General features: G+C 33.7%; 1 protein-coding gene across 1 annotated transcript in view; it reads left to right on the top strand.

Annotated features, from left to right (window-relative positions):
• The window catches only part of LOC106464646 (probable G-protein coupled receptor 83), a 24,941-nt gene extending 14,106 nt beyond the window's left edge, over window positions 1-10,835 (top strand). The window contains exon 2 of the mRNA XM_013924805.2: window positions 9,226-10,835. Coding sequence (XP_013780259.1) covers window positions 9,305-10,828 — 1,524 coding nt within the window. The 5' untranslated portion in view covers window positions 9,226-9,304 and the 3' untranslated portion in view covers window positions 10,829-10,835. The remainder of the gene's footprint in view (window positions 1-9,225) is intronic.
• Window positions 10,836-12,867: the final 2,032 nt, after the last annotated feature.

Raw genomic sequence — 12,867 nt, 5'->3', positions numbered from 1 at the left:
CCGATACACTCAACTTCAACAATCGCGCTTAAACAAACGATATAACAAAGAACGTCAATAATACTTCTGACCGCAGATCAATTACGCACTATCTCTCCAGACACGTTACATTCCCCTCTTTTATATACCCGCCTACCCTATATCTAGTAAGAACTAGAACATTCGCCAAAGTACAGGATAATTCTAGATAGTAGAGAGCGTGAGAATCACATGATCTCGATGACGCAACACTATAGACTATTTTTCAACACCTTAAGTCACCTGAATGCTCAAGCCAATAATGCCCACTATTTAGCGCCTGAAGTCACCTCAATACTCAAGTCAACATTATCCATATCTAAGCTACTTTTTAGCGCCTACATATTGCATTATATTGAATACTTTTTTTGTTTAGTTGAAAACCAACGAAAAAAGGATGAAATCCCCGATTTTCTACGTGCATTAAATAAGGTATTTAAGCAGAAATTGGTGGGACTAATTACAATATTGATGGTATTTTGTTTAAATTGCTTTTTGTATCACTTATGCTATTAAGAACATTGTAACCAACAAAGTCGAGACCAACAAGTAATTTGGTTCATAAATAGCTTAACACGTTTGCTGTTATATCCTCACCGGTGGATCACAACTGACTTTTAGTTATGGACCGCGTGACACACCGTGGGTTAGATATTACAAGTGGCTTCAATGAGCTAATTAAACATAGCATAGTTACCCATATAAATATTAGACACCTGGGTTAAGTACAAAAAAAGGGTATGAATTATTAATACTACTGGTGGCTTAAAATGTGTTAGAAGAAATTATGGGTTCGACTCTGTAAGTAACTTTAGGATTAGACAATAAACGTCATTAAACAGGTTATTCAAAACAGATCACTGAGAATCAGTTATTAATTATGATTCACTGCAATTTGTAGAATACCTGATGAAGTATCCTCATTCCGTTGATGGGATCCTAACTTATGTAGACAGTCCAATCCCTAGCATGCATTCCACTGTTTCTACTCTTGAAACTTGTACCCTCGCTTTTAACTTCATCATCAATTTTTTTTACTTTTTCAAGCATCACATTTTGACCTCTATTTCTTAATTTACAACTTATTATTGATTTATAATACTTTTGACTTAGTATTTGCTCCTTACCAATGGCTTGGCAGTAAGTCTGAGTGCTAAAAATGCTAAAAATCGGGTTTCGATACCCATGGTGCGCACAACCCTGATAGCTCATTATGTAGTTTTATGCTAAACACCAAAACAAACATGATTGTATAATTGATCAGATAAAACATTGATCGCATGGCTTTATTAATGAGTTTGATTTTCATCAATTTCAGTCTTTAGAACATAAACAGAAAAGGCAAAAGGGTAACATTAAACATATTTTCATAGTGTCAAATGACTCTTATCATCTAGATTGGATCTTAAGTAAGACATCAACGTAATTAATTCCGTCATTATATAAAACACGAATGTTCTCTCTCTGTATATATATATATATATATACTTGTATATTGCATAGAAACTTTCTGTACGTATTTCTACATTCGCACAAACAAATCTGTTAGAATAAATACAATTTGCCAAACAACAACAAAAACAATTGTGAAAGTACACATCTTGCAAACAAATTATTTGTAGTTTATATAAATTATTTTTTTATAAATCTATTTACATGAATTGACACACAAAGCACATTTTGTAAAATACTATTGTCTGCTTTATTTGGTTTGAGTGTTATTGCATTTGAAGCGCTGCAGATTTCAAGTACAGACAAATGAACGATTTTGTATTTATACAATTTCAATATGATATTAATCCAGTTATTCTGCTTTTACACTGACGTGAGTGCATGCAGTAATACATTTTAAAGACACGGTGTTGAGTGTTTCTCAATTAAAAACTTTAAGTATACGTTTAAAATTATACTGAATTATTCCGTGTCACTTTTCTACCGTCACCTCATCTTTTTTGAAACACATTGTTTGTTTAGGATACTCGCGTAAAGCTATGCAAGAGCTGTTTGTGCTAACCATCCCTAATTTTGAGCTGATAGACTAGAAGGAAGGTAGTTAGTTAACAATACACACCGACAACCTCTGGACTGCTCTAATCAAATAGTGGGATTTGACAGTTACTCTCATAACATTTCCACACCCCCAATGTATGGAGCACAATTTTGCCCAGCCTGAAACACATTGTGTGTGTGGTGGAAGCACTGGACATAGTAATCAATAATTACTAAGATATTGTTTCAATATTGCATGTTATTTTCAGTGATGTAGAATTTTTATATATTTAACGCTAGTCTTTCACATTTGTTATCTAAGCGTCTGTGTAACTGTAAAAAATCAGATAGTAGAGTAGCAAATGTCTTGTGGGAATTATATGAAGGAACTATAAACGTGACGTAGAAATAAGGGACCTGATCAACCACCTAATGGAACACGCTCATTGAAAACTGCTTGGAGTATTTTCGAAATACCTTTTCTTAAACAATTCCATTAAACCTGATACTAAAGGATGAGCGTCTCTAATGTGTTACGCAAACATGAGCTTTAGATCGATTCACTTTGAAGTAAGGTTAAGAAGAAATGCAGATTCTACGTGTTTCTAAATATCTTAAATGTTTTTTTAATAATTCAGTAGATCATATTTGTGTAGAGAAAGATGGAAACTGATTTTCATATGCGAAAAGACAAATAGATTTTGTAAATAATTCACGCCGACAAAAAAAAAAACCACAGAGAGTATCTCAGACTCAAGGCATACCTTGACAAATTTTCCCAAACACTTTTTTCAATGATTTCTTTCTTTCTTAAAATTATTTCCATATTTTGTGGAATAATCTAGAAAGGTTAGCCTTTGAATTCCGAGAGTCCCTATGCCAAATATATTCGTTATCAAAAAATGGGACACTTTATTTATTTCTAAATTAGCTTGTTCTTTGAAGATAGTACACGGTGTCTGAAAATTTCGGAACCATACGTGATTTGTAGATTTTCTTAATTTCAGATGCATGACTGATTATGGCGCTTTCAAAACATGAGAAGTTCGAGTTAATCTTGCTGTTAATCCAAACTTGTATCGAATTTCAAGGATTGTATGTGAAACACATTCTTTAAAATTTATTGAAGTGTCTGTGGTTTTAGACGTTTCAGACACACCCTATAGAGTGGTAAATTTCATCAGTATTGTTGAGATCAATAAAGACAATTTTAAAACATAATTACTTACTCTTAACAGGTTTAGCTCGGGATTGACGTTAAATACTTAAAGAACCCAAATGCATATATATAAAATATTAGAAAATTAAAAATATGTTGTATTTTTTCACCTTATTATATATTAGCAAGCAAATACGTATGTTAGCTGTGAATAATATTTATAAGAAACAATGAAATAAAATAGCATCCACAGTTGTGATATGGTAGTGTTCGTTCTGTAGCATGACACTTCTAAGGGTAAACACTACCTTTTTTCCAATTGTTTTTAAATATAATTGTTTTCTGCAGAGTGCACTGAAATAACACCAACATGAAATATGGTTATTCTTCGGTTAAAAGAGTAGTTCTAATGCAGAGCCGTATTATGACAATTTCCTATATCTGCTTATTCAAATGATTTATTGAGGATATTTTAGATCTGCAGCTCAATGTACATCATATTGAATGACAAGCAAGCCCTTTGTAACTGTATTAATGGCATGATTCTAATATCAAGAAACACCTCTGATGTACTCTGAGTTCCTGTGTGAAGGATCAGGATAATGTTGATTTTATACTGATGCAGAATGACTTCTCTGCTAAACAACTACAGACAAAAACTGGTAAGTGATCAGGTAGTCCATAGGAATGAATGTCCCATAAGATATAAAACCCCCATGTGGTGTCATAAATCTTCTCAAAACAAAATTGCCTCTTCTTGAGAAACACCTTCTTGATTGATATTTCAAGTAAAATCAGTTAGTCCATTGAGGATTGTTGTCTGTGGAAGCCACTCTGGGTGTTGTAGGGGAAGCTGTTTAATTCTAGGAAGAAAATAAGACGCGCAATAACTATTGTCTTCAATTTGCACTCATAGCTGGTCAAAGTAATAGTTCTGTAACTAGAAGAAATCTTGAGGTTCTTTCCAGGTTTAGAAAGAAGGACGACCATAGTCCAGCATATTAGGTCGGTTATAATCATGAGGAAAGTCAGGCTGGAAAGAAGTTGGAATTCCAAGAAGGCAGCAGAACATTTTGCGGTGCTAGAGTGGTGGGAAAAACACTGTCCAAGTAAGATGGCAATTCCTTGTGAAGCAGAAACAATTTGGCCATTAGGTTGCAAGTCTGATGTCCACTGTGGAAGAGGATACTGTAGAAAAGATGTCGAGGTTTTAGGGATGGTAAGTACAGCTGCTTCCTTGCAGTTATTAACAGATAGTACATTAGGGATTGCAGGATCTAGCTTAAATATTGAAGGAGAGCCAGTTGGCCATCTCCATCTTCCACTGTGGCGCACAAATTGAGTATCATGGGCTGCAGCCAATCTTCTCCAGAATGATGGGAAAATAATCATTGTCTCCTTGACCAGTTACCACTTCTCTAGAAAAAAAAGAAGGAAACAAAGTGAATAAATTGACAGATCTATAGCAGTAAAAATGAGTCTCAGAGCATGGAAATAGGTTTTGTTTGCTTGTTTTGAATTTCGCGCATATATACAGAGGGCTATCTGCGCAAGCCCTCCCTAATTTAACAATGAAAGACTAGAGAGAAAGCAGCTAGTCATCAACACCCACTCCCCAACTGTTGAGTTACTCTTTTACCAACGAATAGTGGGGATTGACCGTCACAATATAACGCCACCACGGCTGAAAGGGCAAGCATGTTTGGTAGGACGGGGATTCGAACCCGCGACCAGTAGATTGCGAGTCCAAAACCCTAATCACCTGGCCAGGCCATGTAAGTATGCATATCCCAAGGCTCCACAGATTGATCCCTCCCATCAATACCTCCATCATTCCAGAGTGCATTCTGTTCATTTAAGTCATAACGTCAATTTAAGTCTCTGGAGAGGAGAGTTCATTGACATTTTTATCCACTGTGCTACTTTTTCTCCTATCTATTTAGGACATGATATAAAGTAAAATAGCTGAGAATCATTGTTTTAGCTTGCACTCACATGTATTTGTCATTTTTACCTCAACGAGTACAACTTAAAGAACCATCACAATATGTTTATGACTGTCCAAACCGCTGACAGTAAGAAAAACTGAGAGGGTTTGGAATATTAGGTCTGACTCTGCATTTTAAATAACCTTGACATTTGCATGCTGATATGTTGGTGTAAACATGAAAATGAGAATTCAAGGCAGTTGAGATATTCCATTCTTATGAATGGAGATTTGTCTTACAACTTACAATTGATACTCCTTGATTGGAAAGACCAGTGAGAATATACCACTTTAAGGAGACCCTTTTCAACAATAACACTCTTCGAGGAGTTCAAAGCCCTATGAGTGTTACCTCAATAGATATGTTCCCAGTGACCTTTAACTTCAAGAAGAGTACACTGTCATGCAGCTGTGGCACCTTGACCAACATGTAGCTAGATCTTAGTTTTTTAACCAATTTGGGAGAGTTTAAGTCTTTTTTAATGAAAAAGGGAGATATGTTATTAAGAGAGGTTTCTTGCAATGAGTGTAAGCTCAAAAACACAGGCACAACAATTGTAGTAAAATGTGATTTTTTTTTGCTTCAGAGGCCTTTTTCACGGTTGTTTTCTGTATATTTTTTCATGGTAATAGATTTCTATAAGAAAAAGCAAAATATTGGTCCCCACTAGCCACAATCACCATGGAATACTACAGCGGACACGTTTTATACTGTCAAATGTTCAACACATAGATGACAATGTAACAATGTCAAGATTTTATGAGGGCTTTATCTAAACATCAGTACAGTACACAATGTCAACAACACCTTTTGAAGACTTTTGATACTGGCACATCGTTGATTGATCCTATGGAGTCTCCCCTAGAACTCCCATCTACATAAATTATCCACGAGTTGGAAAACATGTGAGTAAATATTTGGATTCAGAGAAGGTGAAATGTATATTCAAAACATTTTCTAGGAGGTCTCCTTTAGATGTTATGAAATCTACAACGGAGGACAGTATAATGACACCTTAGAAATGTAATGTTTTCCCTGAGTCTAACGTAGAAGGAATAATTCCACCAACTTGTCAAAGCTTATTGAATTTAGGAAGGAATGATGTAAAATGAACTATATTTAAATACTATATGAGGAACTAAAGTACGATTCTTTTGGATATATAAACTTTTAATTGTCACAAATAGATAAACATATTCACTTGTAATATGTTAACATAAAACGCTTTAGTCGATTGAAACAATTTTTTGTCATATCCAAGAATAGTTTAATTGAATAGGGTGAAATATTTAGGCATATCCAGCTGGGAAATTTTGAGACACAGAATGGTTCATTGCTACAATTAATTGAATGTTTTTTATCAACTATGATATATACAGTGTATTTTTGTACATCAGATTTTCATTGGTTTCTGTTTGTACAGGTATGTAGCTCATAGACATAATGTTAAACACTTGATGATTATTGGAGAAAAAATTCCAAGTAACATACTCTCATCAGTAAAATAATACCTATGCAATGACTTACTGAGTAATTTGCAAGTATTAAAAGAGTTTTAAAGAGTACATAATGGATGAATAAGAAAAGAAAAAAATATTTTTACTTGAAGACATTTTAGGGAGAGAGTTTGTTTGTTGCTAAGCTCAAAGCTACACAAATAGGCTTTCTGTACTGTATCCATTATTGTTATCGAAATCCAGTTTAAAGCATTATATATAAGCCTTTAGACTTATGGCTGAGCCTCTGGGGGAGCTAGTGAGAGAGAGAATGGATTAAATGTAATTGCAAAAGAACGACTCACAAAGCTAAAAAACAGTAAAGTTAAAACTTATTTAAAGACACTTTATTTGCACTCTATATAAGTAGATCTAAAAGTATTTACACCCAGAAAAGGAAACATGGAAAAGTAGAGGTAAAGGTAAAGAAAGAGCTACTTTAAAAATAGTAAGTACAGAAATGAAAACAATTATTCTCAAATCCAAACATAAATATGTTTACATAAGAATTAACAAATGAATAAATTAGTAAATAGCTTCTATCCTTGCTTGTAGTGTTGAAATTACTTATCATTCGGACAATACGAATCATCTCCTTTCAAGTCTTGCAGGTATAGATTTACTAATGTAGGATATTACATTTTCCTTTCTATTAAATGTGATAAGTCAACTCCCATTAAGGAACCACTGATATCTGTATTTAAGATAGGAGTTCCTTCAGCAGTCAAACAAGTTAATACTTTTGATGATGTTGGGCTTTTATTGAGAGACTTATGTCTTTTTACATTCTTCTGTACAACAGATCTTGTATAGTTTCTTAATCCTATTGTGAGAAGGACAGGTTATATTATAAGTTAGCTAAAAATCGTGGTGTTATATGCTGGGTCATGGAATGTTCTGACTTGTACTTGTTGACCAGTTCTGAAAAGGTTTAGCTTTTGGTGGATATGTAGACACTCTTTCTACAAATGTCTTAGAAAATTATATAATTCTTAGCTTTTTATATAGTTGGTCTGCCGAACGATTCCTGTAAGCTATCACATACGTTGAAGAAAATATTGTCATGAGATAATTATGCCATTAAATTACAATGGGGCAATGACCCAAAGAACTCTACTTAGAACATGATGTATTAGTATCTTAGAAGATGAAATACAATGTTATATGAAAAGTAAACTAGTGAAGAGTATTAGATAACTAAGAATATTCAAGCCGTGAATTCGGCGAAATTAATCTATTGCAGAGGGAGTAGTAAATCAAAGACTAGGTTGTTAGGCCTATACACCACTTATGGATTATTTATTTTCTTCATTAAATTACATATTTTTCTGCGGAAAACAAAAGTTCACAATTGCTATTTTAAACATTTACACCAATTTATACAGTAGTTAGTAAATCAAACGTAACAGTTAATTTGCCAAAGTTTCGATTTCTCTCAGGTTTCAGAAAGAAATAACTCAATCATGTATATACAATAACATTAGGCCTCTAATTGATTATAAACACGCAATTCTAGGCCTATTTCATGTTACTCATTGACAGTTTAAAAATAATGTACAGGAAAACGTACGTACTAACTAAATAATAAATCTGAACTACAGCTGTCAATTCATTCTCTACTATACACTACGTTAACTCACTGCTTCCCATCTCATTTCTTTATTTTTGAGCTGTTGCTCTTCTGAAACATTATGTTTTTCAAAATATCTCTTGATTGATCTTGACAAAAGCTTATGAAAAATATTCATTCAGCCTACTTTGAACAATAAAATCCATCAGTCTAATTTAAAAAAATAACTACAAGAAACATTAATAAACAATGAATATTAACCTCCGATCTGAGCAAGCTTTGTACTTAGAGCGAGACTACAAGATCAACTGGCATTCAGTATAGCTAATTAGAAATACGTTTTATTCTTTACTGCTTTTAAATATTCGAATGCATTGTTTCAGTAGTTGGATGCTCTTGGTGTTAACGAAACTTCTTTCGACCGAAACCCAGTAATGTCTCACGAGTCTGGGCCAGTTTAGTAGATTTAAGTTAGTCCTACATACATATGTTAAGCTACAATGGCCAGTTTAGTAGATTTAAGTTAGTCCTACATACATACATATGTTAAGCTACAATGCAAAACAATCTTTATAATAAAATTAGAACAATAAACGGTAAACCAAAATAAAAAATACAAGCATTTGATATACTAAACAGCATAAATAATATTATTAATGAAAGTAACGAAGCATAAACATTATAATATACCTTATCTAGAGAATACGGAAACACTAGTTGTCTCCTTGAAATACTGTCATATAAGAAAATAAACAAAACAAAAAATATATAACATAGCATTATTACAAAAAAAGCGACCTTCTTATGATAATAATAAAAATAACATGAAATGTATGCTCCACATAAATGATAAGAATACGTTTAACATGTATGGAAACTTTGTTTTACAATATTTATGATGCATATTTGCATCACAGTAGTTTACAAAGTTTTATTTTTTATACTACTTAAACAGTCTGAAAAGTAATGTTTTATCTAATTCTACTTTTTCCCTTTATTTTTCAGGACTGTTAAAAGAGAAGTACTTGAAAAAGTACTGATGTAAGTAGAACTTAACTATTCATACAGTTCGACGATTAACATAATGGAGCTAATTAACCAAAGTTCAAACTCGGTAAACGTTGCTTCAGACGATTACGAACAATATTATGACATCTTTTTTGATGAAGTATTTAGGAATTTGATGGAACATACGGTGGCGGAAAATGAGACGGATGTTCTGAAGTTATTGCTGCGAAACTGGAGTGAAACGTTTATAGAATTGTTCGACCAACATTACGATTACACAAAAGAAGTACTTGTAATTTTCTTCTACACACTAATTATCATCATTTCCGTATTTGGTAATGGGCTTATTTGTTATACTGTGTTACAACGAGGAGGAAGGCGCACAAAGATTAACATACTCATTGTGAATTTATCAATATCGGACTTATTGATGACTGTACTAAATATTCCTTTTAATGTTGCTAGACTGCTGTTGCCAAACTGGCCATTTGGACAGGTCATGTGTGGTCTTCTACCTTTTGTGCAGGTTACAACTGTGTACGTATCCAGTTTTACTATGGTTTGTATTGCAATTGATCGTTATCGTGCCATTGTTCATCCATTGATGCCACGGAAACGAACTGGGAACACTAGAATTATTAGTGTCATCTGGATTTTGGCTGCTTTGTTAGCTATCGGTCATGCTGTTTTTAATAAGGTGCTAAAAGTGTTCTCCTATCGATTAATGATGAGATGTCGAGTAGTTTATCCAAGTCCTGCTGAAGAGTACCGAAAATGGCACACATTTATAACCACATTGACCCAATACGTGATTCCTCTGGCAATGACAACTGTGGCCTATGGACGCGTTGTTGTTCGTATATGGAGAAGAGAAACGATTGGTGACGTCACAGAGCAACAACTTGCTAGCCAGCTACAAGCTAAGAGGAGGACAATCAAAATGCTCATACTAGTGGGTATTGTGTTCGCCATATGTTGGCTACCTCTCAACTTATATCACTTGATCATCGATTTCAACCTTTCTCCGGAATTCCTTCCTTCCACAACCTACTTTTTCATGTTTCACTGGCTGGCCATGAGCAGTGTTTGTTACAATCCATTCATTTACTGTTGGTTGAATAAACATTTTCGCACTAGTGCGCGCAAAGTTTTCAGATATTGTTTTTGCTATAAAGATATATCCTCTTCAAATACCGCTGAACAGTTTAATCAACAGAATAGGACGACACCTCTTGACAATGTTCTCAATGGTCATTGTAAAGAATATTCTAGACATAAGACAGATCTTGGTGGTAGTCAAAGCGTGAAAACGTGCGTTACTATCAGCCATTTACAAGGTCCTGGCCGAGGCAAAAATTCCCATAAAGATTCTCATGACAGTTCCTCACCAAGAGTTTTATTTTCTTTGAAACGCTCAAGGTCATTACTCGAACAGGCGAATAGAGACAAAAATTATCTCACCGTAGATGATCTTCATCAGCATGAAGTTACATTCCAATGGGAGGTTACTAACGTAAAAACAACAACATTACGTCATAGTTTCTCTGCTAATAAAATTTTGGCTAGAATTAGAAAAAGCCAGTCCTGGAGTTATGTGTAACCATCTTCATTACAATATTTTAATATCCCAGTAATACGTTAATAAAGAAGCATATAGTAATCCCACAAATACATTACTGCCTGAGTCATTGAAAGTATATTTTTAACCTACAAAAAAATTTAAAGACAGAATCAAAAAGATGAAATTTTAGATGAGTCTTAAGATGTAAATTTACGTAACAAAATAACCTAACTTACGATTATATACTCGAACAAAAAAGTAAGGGATTATTTATGAAGAAAAAGCTGAAAACGTAGGTGTTACTATTACAGACTTCAAAAATAGAAGATATTTTATATTCAACAAGACTGAATTAAATAATAATTTAGTAACAAAATAAAAGAAGAAATGCACTTTTATTGTCGTCGGAGAAAATGAAATAAGCTATTACGTTGAAAAGGAAGAGCTTGCCAACTTTACAGAACTTTTAGGAGGTTCTACACCTATTAAAAGCAGTAAAAATATGACGTACTAAAAGCGCCGTTACCTTCTCCATTAAAACGAAATCACGAATATCCAGGAAAATGTTTTTATCGTACGTTTCTCTTACATATCAAGAATTGAGCAATTATAATGAGATAAGTAATTATCCGCATAAAACATCCCATAACTGTATACTATGTATATTTTCTGTAGCAGGATGCAATAAAGGACAAATTATAAAAATACGTCAATCTTTTTCAGTGAAAATAAAATAAGAAATTATTCAAGATGAAAGGATTCAACAGCGGATTTGATCAAAGTGCTAGAACAATCGACACGCATTTAACCTTTTGATAAATTATAAAGTAGATTAAGGTGATTGGGCACCATGTGTTTGCTTAATGTTGTAAAGCATTCAGTAGTGGAACAAACGAAGAGAAGATGGATCAGGCGCTCATTTAAAGATCTACATGCGTGAACCACAGTAAGGAGTGAATAGAATTGTGTATCATACATTTCTGTGATATTCAAAAGTCTAATAAAGGAAAAGATTGAGTCGAAGACTTACATCTAACACTCTTAACCATTGGTTTTCTTTCAAAAAGAGTGAAAATGGAACGAAAGAAAAATGCTAAACAATATACACATATTTTAAAGCCACAAGAAGATGGTAGAAAACAACTGAATATTATCTGATTAACAATGTGATGGTTTAGAGTGATTCATCAGTAGGCGTTTTGTAAAACAATTACAACTATTAGAATGGACTAAAGTGGTGAAATATTAGGCACCCATTTTACAATATAAAACTGAACGAGGCCATGACTTAAGATCAATAAACACTAGTCGCCCATTTAAAATACTTAAAAATATATTGAAAAATGGACTATTGTGATTGAACATTAACGTTCTAAGGAACACGACAATGGGATCGGGTAAGATCACTGAATGTTAAACTTTCGTTGAACCTATACAAAAGGGAAGAACCGGAGTAAACAATAAGCTCCCGTTTAGCTTTTTAAAGAACATACAAAGGCGTCTATCAAGATCATGAAACAATAAGTTTCCGTTTAACGTTGGAAATACCACAACAACTACACCGGTTTAGAACATAGATTCAGTTTCATTTTAATATTGTAAAGAATGAAACAAGGGATCAATCAAGACCATACATTCAGCTTTTGTTCAAAATTGTAGATAATATGACAACGGGATCGATGAAGCTCACTAAAACATTAAGCTTCCGTGTGACATCGTTAAGAATAGCACAACGGCATCAGTCTCTTTTAATTTAAGTCTCTTTTAAGTCTCTGTAGTCATTCTTCCAAGACTGGACAAAGGGTATCTGAGACTAATTCTCTGACAATTTTCTATGTTTACCGCTGCTTTTTTCTTGTTGTAAACTCCTGCTTTTATAGTCGATCGGAGGGATATTACGAAACATGTAGTACAACAACGCTTGAAAAACTTATACTGAAAAGAAAATCTCATGGTCGCATCCTTACATAGCAACTCGTGACGCATTCGGTCCAAGGCCAGCTTTGAGTAATCTTGTTTGACCACACGTTATTATCTGGCTCTGTTTATCTTTTAAGTTTTCACTAGCCCTATTAGTG

This window comes from Limulus polyphemus, unplaced genomic scaffold, assembly GCF_000517525.1.
Source record: "Limulus polyphemus unplaced genomic scaffold, Limulus_polyphemus-2.1.2 Scaffold1709, whole genome shotgun sequence".
NCBI lineage: Eukaryota > Metazoa > Arthropoda > Merostomata > Xiphosura > Limulidae > Limulus > Limulus polyphemus.
Note: the sequence above shows the minus strand (reverse complement) of the source record. Positions and strands in the feature narration are given on the sequence as shown.